Raw genomic sequence first — 25,277 nt, forward strand, 5'->3', positions numbered from 1 at the left:
GTTCATTTGAATGCTATCAGACGACCAATGAAAATAACATTTATTATTAGACATATTGCATGCCATCGATGTCACCTCCTGGCTATCGTGTAGAAATAAATAAAAACACATGAATGTTGTTTCAATGCAAATGATGCAAATTGCAATGGGGAAACTATAATGTAGGTAGCCTGTGCAATCAGTCGAGCAGACATTGGAGATATTACTTATCATGATAGCATGGGAACATGAGCAGCAGACTGAATAGATAGTACAGCTAGATGTTGTTACTGTATGGAGGGAGGAGGCACCCTGGAGCCTATGTGCCGCTCGACCCTGAGTACTGTGAAGGGGCCAGGGTAGAGCCGTGCAGCATGGCACAGGCTGGCACAGCCTGGCACAGCATGGCATGTGGGCTGCCCTTACCTGGGTGTGGGCGCCCAATGGGTCAGTAAGGTCGGTTGGCGTCCTTTGGCCTCTTGAGCTGCACCTTCAGTCTCTTCATGCCTATCTGGAATCCGTTCATGGCCTGGATAGCCGCTTGAGCGCTGGATGGGTTATCAAAGCTCACAAAGCCTGAGACAAAGACGGGGGACGGGGGCATGGAAGAAAAGAAAAGGAAGGGGAGGGAAAGAGAAAGCGGGAGTCTTTTTAGATTCTAACAATGACACAACAAAAGGGGCTTTATTTTCTCCATTCATGAGGTTAATTGAAATTCTGTGAAATAAAAAAGATGATTACAAGAAATAACAGAAGTGGTTAATGACATACATATCAGACACTGCCACGCTGACGAGTGCTGAAGGACTGGTGTCATTTGAATAAAAGTGTGTATGCAGGCGAGAAAGAGATAAGCGTTTCACGTGTAGGGTTGAGATCCAGATGAAAACCTGTACATGTTCAGTCCTGCTGCATGTGAAGGGAGCCATCGAGTATGACAAGCTGTGTGTCTGTGTGCGTGTGTTTCATAGTGTGTTTGCATACATGTCAGCTTGCATGCTTGCCTGTGTGTGTCGACTAGTTGCATGCCATAAGGTGTGAGATGTGTGTGTGGGTGTAACAGGTGCAGGGTTGAGGGTTGTGGTGGCAGGGCATTGTTTGTGATGGTGGAGGTTAAAGGGAGTTCTGATTGGTTGACTGACTGGCTGACTGACTGATTGAATGAATGAATTATTGGTTGGCTGGATTACTGGCTGACTGGCTGGCTGACTGGCTGACTGATTGGTTGAATGACTTGCTGGCTGGTTTCCACAGAGACTGAGGTGCCTGTGAGTTATCACCTAGGTTTCTGGGTTCATTCAGCTCCAAGACTGTCTTTCCCTCGAACACCTCCCCCTCCCCCCCCCCCTTCAACCTCCAACCCCCCCACACTGGGACTCCTGCCCACTCTTATCAGACACCTCAGTGATTGACGGCCGGAATTTTCCGCTTGCCAGCTGATTTGATCGTGCCGCTATGGGTCCAATTTAATTTGGGGGGAGAGGGCAGGCTTTTGTCAGCTTGGGCCGAGATAAGGCTGCTGCTTTTACAAACCCTTTAAACAAACTGAGCAAGGAAGAGCCTGTCAGGCCAGCAGCGATCCTTCTCTCCGGCACCCTGCCGCAATAAACCCCCCTGTTCACATTTACATCCCCCTATCCATCCCTCCATCCACCAAAAGGGCAATTGTCAGGGTGGAGTTAAGAAGGGAGGGAGGAGGACAGGAAGGAAGTCGGGCAGAGGAGTAAAGGGAGATGGTAAACTAGGATTTACACCATGTAAATCAGTCGGAAGTTTAACAAGGATGTTTTACACAACTCTGCCGTCTTCACAGGAGCTGTGCCTGCTCTTCACCAGGGCACGTTCACAGGAGCTGTGCCTGCTCTTCACCAGGGCACGTTCACAGGAGCTGTGCCTGCTCTTCACCAGGGAACGTTCACAGGAGCTGTGCCTGCTCTTCACCAGGGCACGTTCACAGGAGCTGTGCCTGCTCTTCACCAGGGCACGTTCACAGGAGCTGTGCCTGCTCTTCACCAGGGCACGTTCACAGGAGCTGTGCCTGCTCTTCACCAGGGCACGTTCACAGGAGCTGTGCCTGCTCTTCACCAGGGCACGTTCACAGGGGCTGTGCTTGCTCTTCACCAGGGCACGTTCACAGGGGCTGTGCCTGCTCTTCACCAGGGCACGTTCACAGGAGCTGTGCCTGCTCTTCACCAGGGCACGTTCACAGGGGCTGTGCCTGCTCTTCACCAGGGCACGTTCACAGGAGCTGTGCCTGCTCTTCACCAGGGCACGTTCACAGGGGCTGTGCTTGCTCTTCACCAGGGCACGTTCACAGGAGCTGTGCCTGCTCTTCACCAGGGCACGTTCGCAGCCATGGCCACATGGCCACAATTCAACCCCCCTCAAACTGGTTCTGTTAAACCTGACCGAAAACTATCTGAAATCATAATTTCATGTTCCACTGCATCCCACAGCTAGAAAGACAAGGGTCGGGTTGTGTAAAATAACCCAGCCATGGAGCAGGACAGGGCACAGACGTGAGGGAGCGAGGGGCTTGGGATTGGGCAGTCTTGTACTACATGCAGAGGTCTGTCTACAAGTGACTACTCAGGTACAGTCATGGAAGCGTGTAAGTACTGATGGATTCCATGCAACACGGTCTGACTTCTAATTCTAAGAACAGCCCTCTGCGGTGCTGATGGTTAGTCTAAAAACAGCAGAGTCTATTTTAAAAGTAGGTGTTGCGGCACTCATATGTGTGTGTGTGCGCGTGTTGGGGTGAATGTTTGTGTGTGTTCTTATCCCCAGACCTTTTAAAATCCATTTTCACTTGGCTAATTCCACTTAGAAGGGTGAGCTTTGATCACCTTTAAATGTCAATATTGAGTGGCTAAAGACAAAGGATTAAAATAACGTTCAATCCCTAAAGAACCTTGACTAACGCTCATACACCAACACACCCTCCCCCTTCCCACATCCCACCCAGCCCTCCTGCTGGGATCAAAAGCCATCGCTTGTAAAATAGGGTTTAAAGCTTGAGAAAAAACACATATAGCATTTACGCTAATCACACCCTGGGCACTGACTGACTGATTCCCTGTCTGGTTTTCACGTCTGACATTTTACATTATTAATCAACACCAACAATTAATGGTTGTTGGAGTGGATGCCACGACATGCGCATCCATCGTCATGGAAAAACATTCATTTCTTTATTTTTCGTTGAGGGGGTGTTCATCGCTGTGTGTTGTTGTCATAGCCTTCTTGGGGGATGTTCTGTTTGTGACAAGTTGATTTCTTTATCACGATGATAGAATTTGAACTATGCATGCTAATTGTGTATGAGTGTGTGTACTATATGTGTGTGTGTGTGTGCATGTGTGCCGCATCTGTTAACAGATTACGCTCCCACTTTTGAAATGAAGCAGGGTAAAAACTCTGCTCTGCGCGGCACTGGAGGAGCTTGGTGATTAAGTTCTCTTAATGCACAGCATCTTCACTCCAATTTGCTAATGTCTCTCACCAGGGCCCTGGGGCTCATGCTATAAAAAGGGAAGGAGAAAAAATAATCAGAGGTTAAATTATTGTTTTTCAGCCAAGATCTTAATTAATAGCTGGGAAAATAAGATAGCAGGATGAGTAAGGTCAAAATGTCTTTGTCCTGTCTCCTCAGCAACTGACTGTCAGTAGTAATGATAAACGTCAACTGCTGTACAAGATATGAGGGCACAGCTTGATTACCTGGGTCAAACATTTTCAAGTATTTGAAAGAAATTGTGAGTGTTTTTGTGACTATGACTATTCTTTACTGGTTAAATGAATTTGGGTTGACCTCAAAAGCTTTACAAGAAACCAACTTCAACCTATTTCAGTATTTATAAATTGTATTTGAGATAGTATTTCTAAACAGTATTTGCATTTGCTTTAGTATGGACTGTCTGTGTGTGGGAGACAGGTGTTGCATCGGATGGGAAGATGGGGGGTCGGGCAGCTGGGAGGCTGTGGGGCTGGGAGGCTGAGAGACTGGGGAGGCGTAGGTTTGGAGGTTGGGGAGGCTGTTAGGTGGGGAGGCTGGGGAGGCTGTTAGGCGGAAAGGCTGGGGAGGCTGTTAGGGGGGAGGCTGTTAGGGGGGAGGCTTGGGCCGTTTGGAAGCTGGGGAGGGTGTAGTGGCAGGGGAAGCTGGCAGGCTGTTCATTTGGGAGGCTGAGGAGGCTATAAGGTTTGGAGGCAAGAGGGGCTGGGAAGCTGGGAGGCTGTTAGGGTAGAGGCTGGGGAGGCTGTTAGGCTGAGGAGACTGGGAAGCTATGAGACTGAGGGCATTGTCTTAGGCATGGATCTCCATGGACGTTGAAGGCCGGGAAAGATGCGGTCTACAGTTAATGCGAAATAGTCTGAAAGAAGGTTGGGAATTTGAGTTTTTAAGGACAATGTACAAAACCACACACACAGACACACATACGCACACACGTACACCTCCGAAACTCTTACCCAGGCAATATGTGATATGCATCCACTGATGGGTTGAACCCACAGAGTATAGTGTGCCCCCACCCCCAACCGCTGCTCACTCACACAGAACACGTTGGAAAATATTAATTGCAGCTTGATTAGGATAGACACAGGGAATAAAAGGAATCACAAACTCATTGCAGATTCCAAAGTAGGCCATGAGGAGATTGCCAAAACACCCCGACCAACTCCTCAACCGTTTCCCTAGATTTTTTTGTGTGATTATTTTGTGTGACTTACCAAAACATTTGCTCTGATTCGTTGCTCTGTCCACGAAGACTTTGGCAGAGATGACGTTGCCGAAAGGGAGGAACATCTGCATGAGCTCAGCGTCTCCGAACTCCTGGGGCAGGTGGTAAATAAACAGGTTGCAGCCCTCTGGTCCTGACGGGGAAGGGAAATGGGGGTGAACAACATAGAAGTTACATGACAAAAAAGCGACAGATGATAGTAAACAGACAGACAGACAGACAGACAGACAGACAGACAGACAGACAGACAGATAGATAGATAGATAGATAGATAGATAGATAGATAGATAGATAGATAGATAGATAGATAGATAGATAGATAGATAGATAGATAGATAGATAGATAGATAGATAGATAGATAGATAGACATACATTGAGATAGATAAAGAGAGAGACAGAGAAAGAGATAGAGTATACATTGTTTGTTCCCAAGTCACCAATTACTGTGTGACAGTAAGAATGGCTCCCGCTCCCTCCTTCCTTCCCTTCCTGCCTCTATCCCTCTATCCCTCCTGCACACCTAGCTGTCACATAGACGCCTCTGATGAGGCAAGGGAAGAAGCTGAGTGAGAATGATAAAGTGAAGAAGAGAAGGAGAGAGACAGACAGTGGATTAGAAAGAAACAGTGGATGCGAGAATGTGGAAGAGCAAGAGAGAGAGAGGCAGAGAGAGACAGAGCGAGAGAGAGAGAGAGAGACAGAGAGAGAGAGAGAGAGAGAGAGAGAGAGAGAGAGAGAGAGAGAGAGAGAGAGAGAGAGAGAGAGAGAGAGAGAGAGAGAGATAGACACAAAGAGAGAGAGAGAGAGAGCTGTGGGCTGGCTTGCTGCCTTGCTGGCTGGCTTCGACCCGGTCTCATAGCTGGGGGTGATAGCATGAGAAGATGAGCTTGTGGCTGGTAGGAAGCCTGATAAGGGCCTGCTCTGCTGAGCCTAGCACCACCGCTTCTACTGATGGAGCACAGACATAGGCTGCCAAAGAGAGAGAGAGAGAGAGAGATACAAGAGAGAGAGAGAGAGAGAGAGAGAGAGAGAGAGATGTGTAGAGGAGTGAGAATAAGAGAGAGTGAGGGAGACTGGCAGAGAGAGAGAGAGAGCGAGAGCGAGAGCAAGAGAGAGAGAGAGAGAGAGAGAGAGAGAGAGAGAGAGAGAGAGAGAGAGAGAGAGAGAGACAGAAGGAGTGATATAGATAGAGAGGCAGCAGTCTGACTCCCCCAAGCTGGTGGTTAGATGAGGTGTGTCTCAATGTGATACTGAGGGCTGCAGACTGGGACACACTGGGAGGCAAGCCAAAACATAGATGGAACAGGTATGGATGTGTGTTTGTTTGTGTAGTACTGTAGTAAAGTGTGACTGAAGACACAGACAATATAACCTAGGGACATCACCTGTAGTGACTTAATTATGGGCAAAATCCCTAATATTAAAGAAACAGACATTAGAAAACAGCACCTCCATTTAAGCAATAGTACACTTGCTTATGGATGTTGAATATTCATGACATATCATTCCAAGCCATCTCATTCAATAACAGAAATGAATAATCATATCTGACAAATGAAGTCAAGAGGAGTGATTTACAGTTATCCTATATCCTATGCTTTATTACATTTCATACAGTTCTATCCACACTAAAACTAGGAAAGTTAATAAATGATTATGCATGTAGCTAATTAATCTAATGAATATTTATAACCACTTAAACACACTGTAATGGACTGATTAACCAGTGGAACACTGCGAGTTTGAATTAGTGCAGTTTTTGAATAATGACAGACTAACTTTCCATCTTGCTGCTAATGTTCCACTCTTTCAAAGAAGGAGTCTCCTTTTCTTTATGTATTTATTTTACAACCTGCTCCCTCGCTCACAGCAAGCCCCCCCCCCCCACCTCCCCCCAACGCCAGGCTGATTCAAAACAACGTAGCAACATTAGAACGAAACATGGCAATTATCACCTTTTTATCTCTGGGAGGTAGCGTCTACTCCTACCTTCTCTCTGCTGCTGTGGAATGATGGCTGCTTGCTGTGGAAACGCCTGGCTTATAGGTGCATAGGCGGCAGGGTAGGCTGCTGTTGCAAAGGCACAAGGCAAAGTGGAAGCATCACATCTCAGCGCTCGGAATCCACACAACAACTTGATCATTATTCCATTGTTCTATGTCTCTTCCAGACGGAAGATGAATAAATTGTGTTTGGGCTTGGAGGCTCGATCTAGTCCACTGACTGATCAATACACAAAGAGAAGGCAATGTTTAACCATAGGGAAACAGAGAGAGGGAGAGGGAGAGAAAGAGAGAGAAACTTCTCACACAATGCTAAGGCGTATATGTACCAGGTATGTTGAAGCAGAATTGGATATCAGAGTTTGTCCATTTCACCTGTGATGTACACTTGGAGGGTGTGAGAAAGGTTCTAAGATGCGCTGCCTCGTGTGCTTTTGGAATTAAGATTTTTGTGAGGGTGTATAATCAAGTCAACTGGAAATCCGTCCAAATCCTAATGTAAAGTGTCCTAATCCGAGCGAAAATTGGCCATTTCTCTGGGCTCTCTACCCTGCCTGGTGCAAGCCTGTCTACTGGTGAGAAAGACAGATGAAGGGAGAGGAAGAGGGATGGAGAGGTAAAGCGAGGTAAAGTGAGGGGGATAAGGGAAAGAGAGAGAGAGAAGTGGGGGTAAGAGGTAGAGGGAGGGAGAGAGGGAGGGAGGGACAGGCAGATGGAGAGGAGAGAGGAGAGGCAGATCACCTGCATAGTGCTGCACACCCGCATAAGCCTGCTGGAGAGGGTCAGTCACTGTCGGACTCTGTGCTGCAGAGAGAGATAGAGGGATGAAGAGAGGGGGAGAGTGCAAAAAAGAGGAGGAAGGAGAGGGAGAGAGAGAGGGGGGGGAAGAGTAGGATAGAGATAGAGATGGTGGGGAAGGGGGAAACAGGCAAAGAAGAGAGAGAGATTTGAGTTGTCATATTTCACAGTTCTTCAAAATGCCCATGTGCCCCCAGATGTTTGCATCAAATATTAACAACATGTCAAACACATCGCTTTGTACTTCATTACCAGTGCAGATGCCTTACATAATGCAGGAATCAAGCAAGTGTGTGTGACAAGCAGAGCAGACAACATTAAGAGGCTACTACTGAGCCTCCTCAGATTAACTATGATAGACTGATGGATGGACTGATGGATTTTTCATGAAAGCTTGGCTGACTCTTTAAACAGCTTGAAATGCATTTTATATTCTATAACCAAAACAGTCTATAAGATCTACACAGCTCCCATTTCAATGGCAAACCTAAACAAAAAATACATTTTATTTCATTGGCTTACCCATGTAATACTGTTTTTTGATTGGCTCACCTTGGTAATAGAGCCTTTTGATTGGCTCACCTGGGTAAGGATGGATCCCATTGGTGTAGATGGGCTCAGAGGTGGGCTGGCCATTGCTCTGGGGCGGCAGGGTGCTGAACCCATTGACCCCGATAGGAGCAGAGATGCTGGGCACAGCCGTGGCACTGATGCCCGGGGGCGTGCTGGTGCCTGCAAATAGAAGCCTGTTTCATTACTGAGACCACAGGGGGTGTGATTCATACACACACATATGCACACAGACACATACACAGACACACTTAAATACTCACACCTAATTCCAGTAACTAATTGGACACAAGGGCCGAGGCCTCTCTGTCTGACAGTGCCCTCTCCTCCCCCCTGGTCACATGTCACACCTGTCACCTTGTCAACGTCCTTTCATAGTTGATGGATTATTACCAGTGTCCTAATCCCAGAGGAGGACATTTAAGTCATGTAGGATTAAAGTTTGATAGGCATTACCTGCTGTATATAGGCTTTATGGATTACAAATGCTAGATGCAGCCAGGGCGAGAGAGCCACTTTATTTAATTCATTGGCAGAGACTCTAGCTTGGGGCAGTCTGCCTACTTAGTGTCGAGCTATCAGAGCTCTTCACAACAAGGGCTAGGAAGACGGGTCAAACTCAGGTCTGGGATTATCTGGCACAAATCTTTGCTGTTATGTTGTGTAAGCCAAGGACTTTGCATCCAAAGTCATCAGATTGGCTTGCTTCCCAGATACACACACAAACAGGAAAAAGAGAGAAAAATAGCGATAGAGAGGGAAAGAGAGATAGAGAGAGAGAGGGAGAGCAAGCAGGTGGAGAAAGAAAGAGAGACAGAAATAGTGAGTGAGAGAGAAAGACTATATGCTGCCAGCTGCCAATGAAGACTGGGTTACATCGTACATCATTTCCAATCATGCTTCACTCCACACACGTTGTCTCTTGTCTGTCAAAGTCATTCTCTTTAGCAACGCACATTTTTTTCCCTCTTCTCTTTAGTTTTTAAAACACTGAGACCATGAGGAACGCATTAGATCTATCAAATCAGCACTAAATAGCACTGATGCTAAGACTAATTCCAATTTAACAAAACTACTAATATCATACTATGTATAACAGTTAGCATAGCATTGGAGGGAAAGCGCAAGCAGCAGAGAAACAAAATGCAGCAGGAAAAAATTGCTAAACTGGCACAGCTAATCACATTTTGAGAGCAACTGGAGGCTAAACCACAAAACAAACAACCAAACTGTGAGACTTGCCACAGTACCTGAGGAGGGCGTCATGGGTGCGGCCACCAGTCCGTTGACGTTGAAAGCTGCCATTTGCTGCATCTGGGCAGCAGCGATGGCCGCCATGGGGTTTAGGTAAGACCCCTGGGAGGCAGCCATGAGGGCTGCTTGCTGCTGCATCATCTGCTGAGGGGCACAAGAGGGGATAGACAGGTGGAGAGGAGAGCGTGGAGGGAGCAGGAGAGAGGGGGAGCGGAGAAGTTGGGATAGCGAGGATGGAGATGAGAGGATGGTATGAGGACGAACGCGAATGGAGGGAGGAGAGAGATAGAGAGCCAGAGAGCGAGTGAGTGCAAGAAAGAGAGAGATAGAGAGAGAGAGAGAGAGAGAGAGAGAGAGAGAGAGAGAGAGAGAGAGAGAGAGAGAGAGAGAGAGAGAGAGAGAGAGAGAGAGAGAGAGAAAGAGAGAGAGAGCAAGAGACAAAGAGACAGAGTGAGGGGGGGTGAAATAGCCGCAGGACCAGTCGATTTTTACTGTTACATCTATGTTTGCCTGGCCCTAGCCAATCTAGAACAGACAGGCCTGTGTAGCCCTGCAGCCCTAAAATGGCCACTTCCCATAAACATACACAGCCGATAGTTATAGCCAGAAACACTATAATGAGCAGTAGTGTGTATGTGTGTGTGTGTGTGTGTGTGTGTGTGTGTGTGTGTGAATAGAACGTGTGAGTACATACAGCATGGGTGTGGGCGTGTGTAATAGTGTGTGTGTGTGTGTGTGTGAGTGTGTTTGAGTGGGTGGTTCTCACCTGGAAGGGTGAACTGTTAGCTAGAGAGTGTGAGTGCACATGCTGCTGTCTCCAAACTTAAGGAGCTGTGACTTCATGTGTGAATGCTTGGGCTTTTAACACAGTATTACGGCTCAGTGCCCTGAGCACAGCAATGAGACAGTCAGGAAAGTGTTGCTGTCATATGCTAAGCTAGGCTAAGCTAAGCTAGGCTAACGTTGCTGTCAGAGTGTAAAGCTCACCGTCTCCTCGCCCGCTGAGCCGAGACTTACAGCGTGAGAGTAGGCGCCGTAGGCCCCAAACTGGATGGTCATGGGGCTGAAGATGCCAAGCTGGCCCGCCATCTGATGCATCCGGCGCAGGGTGCGCTCCTTGTCTGTGTCGGCAAACTTCACCACCAGGCTGGACGAGGCGCCCTTCAGAAAGACACACACAGAGCACCGCCAGTTGGGACTAATACACACACACACGCGCGCACGCGTGTAAAGAAACACCAACATTTCCAGAACTTTGAACCCCCCCCCCCCCTGAACTCGAAGAAGAACAGTCCTCTGTGGGATAGTCCCCATGGAGCCGTGAAGCACATCTTCAATTACTGCAGTCTGTCAGAGGGGGCTGGGGCTTACCAGTGATCTGTGCTCGGCTGGACTTGGCTGGGTCTACTGTGTGCAGTGGGAGTGGACTGTGATCCTTAGCATTCTCCCCCAGGAGCAAGCCCCCCCCTCTTCCTTTCCGTATCGCGGCCTGCCGCTCCACTGAATACAACGCCAGGTAATTAGCTCTGACAAAAGCCTTTGGCGTGTGCAGGGCAAAGTATTGACTAATGACACTGCTTTATGGCAGATATAGTGCCGTATTGATGTCTGCGCTCCTGACTTTGCATCCAATTAAATTATTTGAGAGACAGAGACCAGAGTTTCTCGTGTGACGTCCAAGAGCTGTAGAGGAGGAGAGGAGGACAGGGCGAGAGGAGAAGAGGAGGCTGCCTGGCAGGAGGGCAGTCAGCAATGAGCTCGCACACACATACACACACAATCACACACACACAGGCTGAGACACTGTCAAGAGGCCCCAGCTCCTATCTAATTACAGCAGGAGCGTGCTGGTAAAGAGAGGAGCAGAACAGGACAGAAGGACACAGTCAGCCAGGGGGCAGGCAGGATGGGATTAGGCACCTCGTAAAAAGCAAAGACAAGGGAGGAAAGGACTCCATCGTCACAACTTGTAGTCGTCGTTCAGAGGATGTGTCACACAGTGGCAGCTTCAGTGCCAATTCAAGCTTTTTCATACCATATTTCTGAAGGAAAGAAAAGCGAGAGATGAGGATAACACACTGTGCAGTATGTGCGGGTGCGTGTCTGTGTTGGAGAGAGTCAAAGTGTCGGTGCATTTTGGGCTGAGTGAGTATGTTTGTGTTAGGGTATCGGAGGCACCCCAGGGGTGCTGATTCTCATCTCGTCTCCCGCCAGAGCGAGGGGCCCATCCCTGCCCCCAGCCCCCTACACCCACACCCTACCCTCCCCCCCCCACCTCCACCCCACCGACCCAGAGGGGGACCCATCTGCTCTGGCTCCCAAGATGCCATTTCAATTAGCTGAATCGATACAGTGCAGCTCGGCTGCAGCGCTACAATGTTTGCTCCTTTCTCATTTCATTGCATCCCACCTCGTGCCCTTTCCCTGTTCTCTGCCCAACTTGGCCAGTCCGGTGAGAGGGACTGGCCTGTCAGATTTAATGAGGTCGCCGGAGAGCAAACAACTCCCTCTGGCGCTGAGCTTCCCTCCCTTGGTGGAAGGGGCCCTGGCATTTAAGCCACATCTATCCCCGTGCTTTATGTTATCTGTGTATTCCTTTATTCATGTATTACCTCATGAAGAATGGATGGAGAAAGCCAGAGGCATGGTTTGTTCACACAGGCATGACTCAGGAATGGGCTAGACTGGTCTGGTTTGGCCTGGCCCAGCCAGATTTGTCAGAGCAGCGAACAGCACAGACTGAAGAGCGGTAGACATCATCTGGTGAATGCAGCAGTGAAACTCACTAACTCAGACTGTGGCGTTGCCTTCGTCTCTGTGACAGACAGAGTGCTGCGGCTGAGAAGTACTTCGAAAAGAAAACACATTTCCCCCTGAAAAATGAATGACAAGCCTCGCCTCATTAGAATTTTTTTTTTGGGGGGGGGGGGAGGGGGGGGGGGGTGGGAGTGTAGAGAAGAAAGGATGTCATATCTCTGTAGATGCGAGAGGCATCCTAGCTGGATCTAGAGCCGGATCACCGAGACCAGAAGAGGACTTCAGAGAAGCAAAACACGCCAAAGGATTGTGGAATAGGTCTGGAGGAAATAGGAGAAATGCAAAGGGCCATGTAATGAAGGAGCAGGTGGTGAATCAGCCAAGACAATAGACACTAGATGCAAAACAGCCTCTCCTCTTTCTCTTGGTCTATTCCTCCTCTTCTCCTCTACTCTGTCCTGTTTCCTCCTCTCCTCTGCTCTGTCCTGTTTCCTCCTCTCCTCTGCTCTGTCCTGTTTCCTCCTCTCTTCTACTCTGTCCTGTTTTCTCCTCTCCTCTGCTCTGTCCTGTTTCCTCCTCTCCTCTGCTCTGTCCTGTTTCCTCCTCTCCTCTGCTCTGTCCTGTTTCCTCCTCTCCTCTGCTCTGTCCTGTTTCCTCCTCTCCTCTGCTCTGTCCTGTTTCCTCCTCTCCTCTGCTCTGTCCTCTTTCCTCCTCTTCTCTGCTCTGTCCTGTTTTCTCCTCTACTCTGTCCTGTCCTCTCTCTTTTCTCATCTCACCCTGACAAAACAAACAGAATAATAACCGGCGCCGGCATGACTCCTATCTCTAACGAAAATGAATTCAGTGAATTTGATAAGGGCCAACAGGGAGCCTTCACTTCTGACAGGTACAACTGAGGAATTTGTCACAGGTTCAAAAACTAATCTAATTTCGAGAACAACACACTTGACTGGCGAGAAGCTCCGATATTGGATTTTGTATTAGCCCCAAAAATATGCGAAGGAGAAAAAAAACAAGTCTGTAATTGAGGGATTAGAAATAAGCTACAAAAGTGAAACGGTATTCTGCTTGTATCTGTACAGAAGGATGTGAAAAGTGTGTCATAGACAGACGATTAAAAAAAGAAGACATGCGTTATCCAGCTTATGGGAAACAATATGGAAAACACCACCTTCATGGAATATGAATGAAATGGCATGTTCCACGGTCGATCTATATTGTTCAAATAATAAATATATACAATACAAATATAATATATTTAATACTAAAATTGTTCACATTTTCATAGACAGTAAATTGGCATTCAAGCAGTTCCTGGGGAGTTACAGTTTGGTTATCACTCCAACCCTAATGTTGCACACCTGAGTCTAATAGTTAGCTGGTTGACTGAATCGTGTTAGTTCTAGCTAGCCTGCAGTATTAATTCTCAAGGATGAGCTTTAGAGAGTCCTTGTAGTCTATGAGTCGGTAGAGCAAATCTTTCCTACCCAAAAAACACTGAAAAGAATGTGGAGGCGATGATCATGCTCTTCAAAGGGTTGAATACGAAACAATAACTGAAGCAATCGAACAAACTCAGAAGTTTGTCTGGTCCTGAGATGAAGTGTGTGAGGCCCTGCGGCCCTGCCTCCTTGAAGCACTCCACTTCCTGAAGCATTCTGGGAGGCATGTGTCTCATTAGCGCTGGAGTCTGTCCGGGGCTGTCCTCACTGTCTGCTACATGGAGCTGACCCTCTCCCCTTCCCCTTCCCCTTCCCCTTCCCCGCCCCAGCCCCCCAGCTAATACCACACACACACACACTATTGTGTATGCACACACTCACCCACACACATGCAAACACACACACACACACTTACATGCCACACACACACACACACACTTATGTACATATAAACAAACACCATTACTTGTCCATGTGGCTGTCAAGCAACACACATACAACCAGACAGAGAAACACGTTCCGTCTTTCCAGCTAGCGTTTGACAGACTGCACTATGTGACATGCTTTCCAGCTCGGTGTTATCTCTCATTAATCTGAATCTCTGCTCTCACACACACAGAGAGCTCACACTCACCTCTCTCATACACACTTCCCCAGCTCTCACACACACACGCACACACACACATTCCCCTCTCACACTCTCTCTCTGCTGCTCCTCATGCCGGTGTACTCTGCAGGTCCTGTCAGGCTTGCTGCGACACCCAACACGACATTGTCTGCAATTTGCTGGGTGCTGTCTGCTCCCGGCTCCAGCACTTGAAGATCTGCCACCTGTGTCTCTCTCCCTCTCTTTCTATCTCCCTCTCCATCTCTTTCTTTCTCTGTCCCTATCTTATGCTAAGCCTTAATTCACAAGTTGAATTGAGCAGGAGAGAGCGAGGGAAAAACTGATCAAAACAGAGAGAGCAGAGAAAAAGTGCAGAGCCAGAGAGGGAGAGAGAAATGGAGGAAGAGGTTGAGAGGAAGAAAGAGAGAAAGACAGAGAGAGATAGAGATAGAGAGAGAGAGAGAGAGAGAGAGAGAGAGAGAGAGAGAGAGAGAGAGAGAGAGAGAGAGAGAGAGAGAGAGAGAGAGAGAGAGAGAGAAAAAAAAAACACTTAGTTGGGCATGATCACATTTTAAGTTCATTTCAGTTTCGGGCGGGGCGCCTGCAAACCACAATAAGCATCAATTAAGGCTCTGACCTGATCTACCAGCCAGTGCCCTTCAGTGTCGTCACCCCCCCCACCACCACCACCGCGAGCACGCTGCACCTCACCATCCCTCCCTCTCTTAGCTTCATTAAAGGCCGTCATTAGAGGGGACCGGTGTATATTGGGTGCAGGTATTATTTATGGGGCCTGGGGCGTGTGCCAGCTTACACAGATGCTGGAGAGAGAACATTAAGAGAGAACTCTTTGTGCGAGTCTCATCTCCAACCACACAGCTGGCACGGACGACGGCACGCTCTCTGGATCCCGCCTCCTGTTAGCGGCTTGTTGACGACATGTGGCAGTGATATTATCCAAATGAACTGCATCCCCCGGTAGCAGTCTTAGCTGTGTGGTAATGGCCACCTTGCCTATTAATCTGACTGGGAGAGAGGGAGCGAACAGGTGTGGCAGAGAGGGAGAGATATGGATAATATAGATTATTAATGAGCTTTTGGATGGCTGATAGCCTTGTCTGTGTGTTCTGGGGGTCCGTATGTCGCTTTGGACTGGGGCTGTGTATGCTGCAGATCCAAGGTGCTTGGAACTGGATTGATACAGTGGGACACCAGCCTAGCTGGGTCTAGTCAGACATGCTCTGGCCTTGCCCAACTTGTTCTGGCTTGACCTGGCCGTCGCTTGTTTGGGCTAGTTTGGCCTGGCCTGACCTGCTTTGGTCTGGGCTAGATAGCCACTTGAACACAATATCCAAGTTACGTAAAGTCTAATCTTTCTGAGCTACCCTTTTACTACTCCACTGTGATGAAAATCATTCAAATATGTAAGTGGAGAGATCTTCTCCATGTGTCTTTCTGCCAGAGACTTGGCATGAATTTATATTTACAGACTAATATAGCAGTATTGGCTTGAATAATTTGTAATTCAGGATAATAAAAACAAGCAAATTTGTAAGACTTGCAGTTTGACAAGATTGCAGGGTAGGCAATAATGGGTTTGTCGACATGTGTTGGTTAAGCTTTTGCAGTAATACACTAACAAGGAAGACAAGGTAGAAACAACATTTTTTGTTAAACACTGTAGTTGGCACTTCCAAACGCAACATTTTCAAATTCTGTAAAGTCCTCTGTTGAGGATGAATTACAGGAAGTGATGTCAGTATGTATTTCCTGACAGTAATTATCATACGCTTTCTTTATTAGGCAGGCGAATGGGACATCAACAGGCTAAATAAGCTCATTCACGCCCAGAAGATACATATACAATGTTCAGCTGTTCTGTCTGAAAGAGCTGGATGCTGACTTGGAAATTCTTTTGTAGACAACAATACTGACAGAGGATGTATGCAAGTCTTTCTGTGTGTGTGGGGGTTTGTCTACTTTGAAAAGAGAAACTTTGAGGGCAGAGCTCTGTGTGCGTGTGCACTTGTACTTGTTTATGTGCGTGTGTGTGTGTGTGTGTGCGTGTTTGTGTGTGTTTTCTCATTCTTTATATGGTATTTAGACATTAGGACTTATGTATGTGTGGGCATACATGTATGTGCGTGTGGTTGTGGGTATTGCTGGGGAAGGGCTGTGTATAGTGTGTGTGCCTTTGTGCCTGTGCGCATGTGTGTGTAAGGTGAATACTCACTGGCATGGTCTGTCCACCGTGCAGGCTGTTGATGGCCGCCTGTGCTTCTGCATGGCTGGAGAACTTGACAAAGGCACAGCCTGTATTCACGCATACATACACAACACAAATACACACACGCACAGACACACACACACACAGAAGAAAGGAGATAACGGACATCAGGGAACTGGCCTTGAGAAGGAAAAGCTAAAAACGACACACTGCACGCACACACACTCCAAAAACACATTCATTATCATTGTTTTCATGTTATCTCATTTGTTAATGTATTCTGCCATTTGTTTTTTCAGTGCATAACTCTGAATAAATCAGTCTAATTGTAGGGAAGGCAGGAGCTGCATGGAACATGTCGTCCCTCGCCCAGCCTGACCCCCCTTCCTACCCCCATCCACCCTCCCCCCCACCCTTCCACTCTCTGGGGCTCACAGGATCCAGAACATTTACTCCCCAGCCTTGTTTGTGATTATTAATCTGTTTAATATTTACACATTGTGATCTGTGTGCAGCCTCTCATAAAAGAGATTATGATGACAAAGGCGTAGTACTATAATCTTTCTATCTGGCTGTATCTGGGCACGTGTGTGTGTGCGCGGTTTTAGATGGAGGGGCTTTGCTCAAGGGACATTCAAAATCATCTTAAATCTGTTGGCTTGTGGTTTATTGTGAAATAAAAGAGCCAAAGACGGGAATGATGGAACAAATCAAATAAACCGTCTTCCTTCAGGTATCATTCATTTGTTTTTTTCTTCTAGTCAATATCATCACAACATGCATCTTTGACAGCTTGTCTGGATATAGGAACCCAAACAAACCGAAGCAAACATCGGACAGTTTCTTCCAATCCCCTATTTCCCCTTTCTCAAGAACGCTTCTGTCCACGCTCTCCATTAATACAGGCTCTTTATCACCGTAGCCGGAGAAGAGGGTTAGAAAGAAACTGCCTTCCACCCTCCCTCTCCCCCCCACCTCCACCGGCCTCTCTGAAGCGCTGACACGCCTTTGAAAAGCTTTCAACGAGCCAATTAGATTTGTTCATATACATTTATTCATCATGTGCTCCCCGAAGGAGAGCTAGATGATTCATTTAAATTACAATCGCTGATGGCTTCACCCTGGGGAATCTCTGGCCAGCCAGCTCCATTACCCTAGCTATGGCTCAAATGGGCTGGCCAGCGTCCTGTATGGACTATTACTGTAGGGGGTACAAATGAATAATTTCCTGACCACCATCAAGCAAACGTCTCCATAGGATGGAGTTCAAATGAAAACATTACAGTACATACAATTTCCTCTGTCACGTCGCCGTGGCAATCTGCTCTCTATCATGAGCAGTACGTTAGAACCTCATCAAGTTCAAAAATGAATTAAGTGTCTGTGTTTGTGTTGGGAGCTGTGTGCAGATGAGGAACAGAACTAATGCTGGCTGTCCGCCAGAGATGTGATAAGGGCCGGTGTTGCCACGTCAGCCAGGTCTGACACCCAGGAAGCAGAGGAGGACTACACAGGGAGGGGAGATAAGTCACCAAGGGCCTTTGATTGTGTCTCTCTCACACAAACATATACACACACACACGCACACATTCTCTCTCTCTCTCTCTCTCTCTCTCTCTCTCTCTCTCTCTCTCTCTCTCTCTCTCTCTCTCTCTCTCTCTCTCTCTCTCTCTCTTTCTCTATCTATCTATCTATCTATCTATCTATCTCTCTCTCTCTCTCTCTCTCTCTCTCTCTCTCTCTCTCTCTCTCTCTCTCTCTCTCTCTCTCTCTCTCTCTCTCTCTCTCTCTCTCTCTCTCTCTCTCTCTCTGTCACACACATACATACACACACACACACACACACACACACACACACATAGGCACACTCCCTTTCTTGTGGGACTCTGCTGGAGAATTGAAAGGTTTTTCCCATCTCTGAAATGAGTCACCCTGCAGTGTTGCCATTTGATTGTGTACCTGTGTTTGAGGGGTCAAAACCATCAATACAGTTAACCTTACGGGTGCATAACGTCCGAGACATTTTGTTCAGGGAACTGAAGCTCCTACCCCCTGACACAGGGGGTAGGGGTCATGCCAGGCGGCTCCTGCAGAGCCCTGACCAGGGGCCCACACATAAGGACTCATGAATCCCAGTGCAAAACATTGAGGCTTTTTAAAAATGTGATGGATTGTGAAAAAGAGACTAGCAAAGAAAGAAAAAAGAGAGAGAGAGACAGAGAGAGAGAGAGAGAGAGAGAGAGAGAGAGAGAGAGAGAGAGAGAGAGAGAGAGAGAGAGAGAGAGAGAGAGAGAGAGAGAGAGGGAGGAAAAAAATGAATGAAAGAAAGAGAAAAAAGAGAGAGACAAGAAGAAAGAGAGACAAGAAGAAAAAACGAGATTGCATCACTTTTTACTCTGAGGTTCTGTGGAGCTCTTTTGAATTCCCGGGGAAATAATATGTATGCATGAATTCCATCACGGCAAATGGCTGACATTTATAACACAACTTAATTACAGAGCTAAAAGCCATCTCTCTTTTTCTCTCTGACGGTTCCCTGCTCCATTCCACTCTGACAGGCTGAATGCTGCACAGAGAGGCACAGAGATGGATGTTCAACTTCTTGGAATTGTTTGGTTTTGATTTTGACGCCTGGATGCTAAAAGCCCTGGAGTAGGGAACAATTACATCAACAGAGGTCAAACGTTTTGTCCGCTCTCCGAACTCAACTCTTGGCCTCATTTGAGTTATGGTGGTCTGCACGTCTAGATCACTGCTGCTCGTCATTTTAACGGACGCCTTAAGAACTGTGTGAATTTGTTACACGGCAACTGAACTAGTATGGGTCAATCAGCTAATAGAGCCTAACTGTAGTTTTTATATATATATATATATATATATTTGTTTGTTGAAATTGATATAGAAGATACTATGCAGGGATGAAGAAGCGAAAAGGACTATGAGAGACAAATGCCATTATGTCTGATGATGAGCGGAGAGATGGAGAGATGACGGGGGAGGGGGAGGGGAGGTGTGAGGACGAGAGAAACGAGGGAGCAAACTAGCTCCCATCTCACACAACAGCGCCAAGCTGATTTCATTTCATGTGTTGTCAATCAACGGACAAGCTGGGCCAGGCTAGGGGAGAGAGGGAAAAGAGGGAGAGAGGAGGGGAGAGACAGATAGGAATAGAGTGAAAGAGAGAGAGAAATAGGTACACAGAAAGGGAAAGAAGAAAGGCAACTGAGGGAGAGAAAGGTGAAAGGGAGAAGTAAAAAGTGAGAAGAAAGGGGAGAGAGATGCAGGTCTTGTGAGACGCTGCACAGCAACAGAGTGGGGATCAACAGTGAGAAGAACAGATGTGTACAGAGATAGGCGCGTGGCTCAATATAGTCAGCCTTGCTCTTTGATGCAATGGCATGCATTATCAAGCTTCCTGCACCTTCTCACACATCCCCTCACACGTTCAAACACTTAATACAGAGGGGTGAATCACAAGGAAAAGACTAAGAGAGGGAGAGAGAGAGAAAAAAAGAGAGCATGGAGAAACAAAAGAGAAAAAGGCACATCTCGCTCCCTCAATGCTCATTGCTTATCACTAGAAATAACACGGCTTGTAGTCTATGAGACATGGGGCTATCAAACGGGGAGACATAAACTAACACTCTCTCTCTCTCTCTCTCTCTCTCTCTCTCTCTCTCTCTCTCACACACACACAAGCACACACAAGCACACACACACACAAACCCACATTCTCCCCTGAGCCAAACACCCTACCATACCTCACATTCACCCTATTGAATCATCCGGGCATCCATCCACAGCCAGTCATCTTTAATTTCACTAAGTTCTGACAAACAAACAGCAGGTGATTGTGTGTGTGCATGTGTGTGTGCATGTTTGTCAGAGCTGTCTACTCCTCAGAGGTGTGTGGCAGTGGTAGAAGCCAACATTGGGCTGATTTATTTACAGTAGGACATTATCGTCCACGCAGTCCTCTGGGAAAGGCTGACAGGGACGTGAGAAACAAACATAATTACACCCTCCGCCTCGCAGATAACAGAGAGAGAAGGAGGAGAGGGAGAGAGGGAGGGAGGCAGGGAGGGAGGGAGGTGTTTGGGATCTGTCCGTTGGGGAGACTGGGGACAAGGAACAGTGTGGCAAACGAGGGACAACAAAGGGAGAGCTGGGGGATTGGGAGAATGGGGGAAGTGGAGTGAGAAAAGAGAGGTGAGAGGAGGGAGGTGTGATGGTGAGACAAAGAGAGGGAGAGGTATGGAGTGATGGCTACAATCCTGTCGAGTATGTTGGAGGTATGGCGTAGGTGAGAAGAGAGGAGGGAGACAGGAGGAGCGAGGGAGTTTAATAAAGAGAACAAATAAGAAAGTTAAAAGTTATAGGGACAGACAAAAGAAAGTGAGAAAGAGAGAGAGAGAGAGAGAGAGAGAGAGAGAGAGAGAGAGAGAGAGAGAGAGAGAGAGAGAGCATTGAACAGTAAGAGACAGAGAGACAAGGAGAGATAAACAGACAGAAATCCAGAGAGAGAAAGGACAGAGTGAGAAAGAAACAGACAGAAAGACAGAAAGTACAAGGACAGAGTCCCACATTGAAAGCAAGACAGACAGACAGACAGACCAAGAAAGAAAGAAGAGAGAAAGAGAGAGAGAGAGAGAGAGAGGGGGAGAGACCGAGAGACAGGGAGAGAGGAACATGTGTGTTTGGGGAGCTGACCCTTACTGGCCCCATCAGGCCCCCGGAGGACGGTACACTCCTCGATCTGGCCGAAGGTCTGGAAGAGGCGACGCACGTCCTCCTCACCTTGCTGCTTCCCCAGCATCCCCACAAACAACTTCCTGTCTTCTGGAGGAGAACCCAGAGAGGAGAGGAGGGGAGGGAGGGAGGGAATAGGAAAAGAGAGAGGGAGGGATGGAGGGAGGGAGGGAAAGAGAGAGAAACACAAACAAATGCTACAGCTGATGGCACTGTTCTGCTAAGCTGTGAGGAACTTGCCACAACCCCCTCCCCCCCAGCCCCCCCCAAGCCCCCAGCCCCCCCCCCCCCCCCCCCCCGCGCTCACACACACCACCTCTTTTATCAACTGTCGGCTGGCTTGTTTGCGTTTTGTGGTGTCTGTCTGTCTGTGTGTGTGTGTGTGTGTGTTTTCCCCTTCAGTTATCTTCCCTGGGAGGGAGAAAGGTAGAGAGAGATCTTCTTGTCTCTGATGAACTGTCTTAGCCGAGCTGTCTGGAAGATGTTGGACACAGATGTACCTGGGAGCGTGTGGGGTGTTGAGCAAGGTGGAAGACATGGAGCCATGCAGAGATTCGCTTCTACAGTACCTGACTGGCTGGGGTGGGATTTAAGAAGCGTTCTACTGGTCACGTTGACACCTCTACTTCAACCAAAAAGAAAGTAACTTCTCGGTTTTCAAGATGAACATAGGTCTGGCCCTCCTACCTCATACTACAACTGGCCCCCATATCTCCACCATGGCCCCCAGTCAGAAGGAGAGGCATTTCTCATTAATCTCCTGGATGTCCTTCCATTAGACAGAACATCCATCTTCTTTACCTGGCCCTACATTATGCCTTTCCTACTCAACTGCGTTGTGGAATGAAATAGCTGCGAGCAGGAAACCATCCCCTGGAAGTGATAGGAGGCGGCCAGCCTCGAGGAAGACTCGTTTATTGGAAATGACACTGTTGATCTTCAGCCGGAGTCATTTCACCGTGCAAGGGGAGGCTTGGACGGGCTGGCAGGTGAGCCAAAGAGGTGGGGTGACGTGTGTGTGTGGTGTGTGTATGTATGTATGTATGTATGTATTGGAATGTAATGGCTTGAGCATGTGTGTGTATTTGTGTTCATGTTTTTTTCTGCCTGTGTGCGCGCGGGCGTGTGTGTGTGAGTGAAGAGGGCAAGAGCGTCACCTGGGCCTCGACAGATGTGACTCCTCCTCTACCTGCCAGGCCCCATTAGATGCAGCTGTTTCTAAAAATAAATAAAAAGCAGAGTGCAGGGCTCCCTCTGTCCCTCCCGTCCACTGGAGCTGGACGATCTCATTTGGCAAGTACACGCTCTCTGTGAAGTACACGTCCACTCGCCTTCCCCTGCCCCGCCCCGTCCCGTCCCGCCTGGTCCCTGGACCCTCCTCGCTCCCTCACCACACCTTAGTCTAGCCTCACACTCTTTCTCTGACATCTCTCTGTCACCAACAGCGCTTAATGGCCATCGCGGCACTGCTCCGGCCCTCCTGTGACGCACTCATGTTTGGGGACAAAAGACCCATCTGAGAGGTAGATGTGGGAGGTCTAATGACAGAGTTACAAGGCTAATTGACTGGTGGCAACATTTAAAAAAGACGCTAAAGGCTCTGTGTAAGGCGATTCAAGGAGCGTGGCAAGTGTACTTGGGAGCCCTCCGCTGGGATGCCGCTGGGAGAAATTGAATTTGGACCCGCTATCTTTTCATTGCCTGACCTAAGTGCTCCCCTCTCCTCCTCTCCCCCTCATCTTCTCACACTGTCCAACCGCAGGCCCTGGCTGGAGTATGGATTGCTATTAATTAGTCCACTTTGCACCTGTCTCCGAAGCCCCAGATTATTGAATTGGTGAGTTTCCTCCAGATGTCTGGCCACTCGAAAGCCTTTAAAGCACAGATATACATTGGAGTAAATAGCGGGCAATGCACTTTACACATAAAGGGATGTCTGGCTCCAGAGAGTGGCCTGAAAGATCTCCATAAATAAATTGAAGGGTAGAAGATGAAATGAATGACTCACTTTTCTATGGCACTCTGTGGAAGAAATGTAGATTTCCTGTGTGCTTACATTATTCACTAATCAAGAGAACTAGTCATTGGATACTAGTTAGCATGTTCTCATGTAAGCTTGCTATTAATAAGAGTAGATTGTGTCTATGTGTCAGGGTTAATAGATGTTTGAGATCAGGAGAAAGTACTGGCTAAATGGTCCTTGTCATGACTACAAGGAGAGCTCCAACTATGAACTCTGTAGTTTGAGTGGTCATGTGTTGGGAGCTGTGAATCTCTTTCTCTGAGACTGTTGTAACGTCATTACTGCCTGACTGTCACTATCTATGTTTACATTCTTGTGCCCTATAAAAGATGGTCCTCTGTCCTTCAGAGCGGAGAGAGACATGAATGAGACCTAAGACTGGGGTTGTGTTGTCATTTATTGTCAGAGGTCTGGTTTTCTCTCCCAATCTGCAGATTGATAAATACTTCCAAGAACAAGAATAAAGAAATCCAGAACTCAACGGAACTTAGTCACGCCATGGTGATAGTCATGCCTCGGAATGAGCATGGCCACAGAGCCTGGGCGATGGGTAGACTCAGCGCAGACAGGCTCCACTTAGGACAACCCGGGTAATCAAAACGTTTATATTTTATTCATTTAGCAGACACTTTCATCCAAAGCGACGTACAGATAGTGCATGAAGAAAGTTTAGCAGAAGATCAAGGATCAGAAGTGCATACAGTAGCTATACGGTATTTTGGTGGTGAGAGTCAAGGAACAGTTTGCCTCACTGTAAAGTAGGCTAACTACTCTTTGCTATCAGGCACACCCTCTCTGCTGGACAAAAATGAAATCATGCAGAAAATGTCTATATATGTTTTACTTTGGAATACTACTGCTCCCCCAGTCTTGCCTCAGTCATTCAGTTCTTGTCCGTCGGTCCTCTGGAAGTTCTCGTGAGGAACATGGGCTCAGTTTCCAGCCATGTCCAAACGGAGGTGGCATGTGGACGGAACCATTTTATGAATGCAAATTAAAACAATTGAAAAAGATCCAAAAAGTTATCAAAACACAACTGACATCTGACAATTGCTAGTCTCAGGAAGCCTATTCATTTCAGCGGCCCGGTGTATTAAAAATTAATGGATTTTGCACAGACGCCATATGCTGTCAAGATTGATGCTTCTCTCTCTGGAATAAAGTGTTGCTTTTGTTGTAGGGCTTCGACAGCAGCGTCTCATGGCTTGGGGTTTTATTTAACTCCCTCTGTCTCTTCTTTTGTATTTTAAACGTCTTTCTCTCTCTCTCTCTCTCTCTCTCTCTCTCTCTCTCTCTCTCTCTCTCTCTCTCTCTCTCTCTCTCTCTCTCTCTCTCTCTCTCTCTCTCTCTCTCTCTCTCTCTCTCTCTCTCTCTCTTTCATTCTCCTGCTCTCTCACAGGACCAAGGCCAGGCTGAGAAACCTACTTAGCTGAAGTAATTCCTTTCTCTTCTGTTTGCAAACATATTTGCTCTAGAAACAATTAGTGCTCCTACTCTGACACCAGTGGTAGTTAGCATGTCTTTTTAATGATGCAACATTTTCATCATTTAAAGTGTGTTGTCTGGGAGTGGGGGTGAGTGAGAGAGAGAGAGAGAGAGAGAGAGAGAGAGAGAGAGAGAGAGAGAGAGAGAGAGAGAGAGAGAGAGAGAGAGAGAGAGAGAGAGAGAGAGAGAGAGAGAGAGAGAGATATTAAGTCAGATAGTTAAAGAGAGACACAGTGAGTGAGAGAGAGCGAGTGAGAATGAGAGGAGAGACCGCGACAAGGACTGAGAGAGAGAGAAAGAGAGAGAGAGACAGAGAGAGACATAGAGCGAGTGAGGCATGTGAGTGCTTTGAAAGAGCGGACAGCTGCATCCAACGATAAAAGATGCCTGCTAGGCCTTGGGGTGCTTTTCCAGCGCGGCGTAATGTTGCAGGCACCACATCAGAGAGTCTGCTCTGCTGATGGTCTCATTAGAGGACCTGACGCTGGCACATGCCTGCCTGGGAGGCCCTGGCATGGTGGGCACAGGATGCCAGCTACCAGCAGCGACAGCACTCCAGCCAGCCTAGTGCACATGCCCGGCATGAGCTCAAACACAGCTTCAGTCTACATGTCTAATGCTGGTTCCACAGAGTTTTGGA

The 25,277-nt window shown here is 47.6% G+C and overlaps 1 protein-coding gene across 7 annotated transcripts in view; it reads right to left on the reverse strand.

Annotated features, from left to right (window-relative positions):
* Nucleotides 1–427: 427 nt before the first annotated feature.
* The window catches only part of celf6 (CUGBP Elav-like family member 6), a 97,732-nt gene continuing 72,882 nt past the window's right edge, over nt 428–25,277 (reverse strand). The window contains exons 4-13 of one of the 7 annotated variants that reach the window (XM_084682550.1): nt 21,091–21,219; nt 16,383–16,466; nt 13,271–13,275; nt 10,365–10,508; nt 9,344–9,491; nt 8,060–8,255; nt 7,467–7,603; nt 6,712–6,792; nt 4,711–4,854; nt 428–555 (exon numbers count right to left, since the gene is read on the reverse strand). In XM_084682550.1, coding sequence (XP_084538676.1) covers nt 428–555; nt 4,711–4,854; nt 6,712–6,792; nt 7,467–7,603; nt 8,060–8,255; nt 9,344–9,491; nt 10,365–10,508; nt 13,271–13,275; nt 16,383–16,466; nt 21,091–21,219 — 1,196 coding nt within the window. Of the gene's footprint in view, nt 556–4,710; nt 4,855–6,711; nt 6,793–7,466; nt 7,604–8,059; nt 8,256–9,343; nt 9,492–10,334; nt 10,509–13,270; nt 13,276–16,353; nt 16,467–21,090; nt 21,220–25,277 lie in introns of all 7 variants that reach the window. The other 6 variants (XM_084682544.1, XM_084682549.1, XM_084682548.1 and 3 more) reach the window with 6 other exon arrangements.

The sequence above is a fragment of the Hypomesus nipponensis genome, chromosome 19 (genome assembly GCF_054491055.1).
Source record: "Hypomesus nipponensis isolate SF chromosome 19, ASM5449105v1, whole genome shotgun sequence".
In the NCBI taxonomy this organism is placed as follows: Eukaryota; Metazoa; Chordata; class Actinopteri; order Osmeriformes; family Osmeridae; genus Hypomesus; species Hypomesus nipponensis.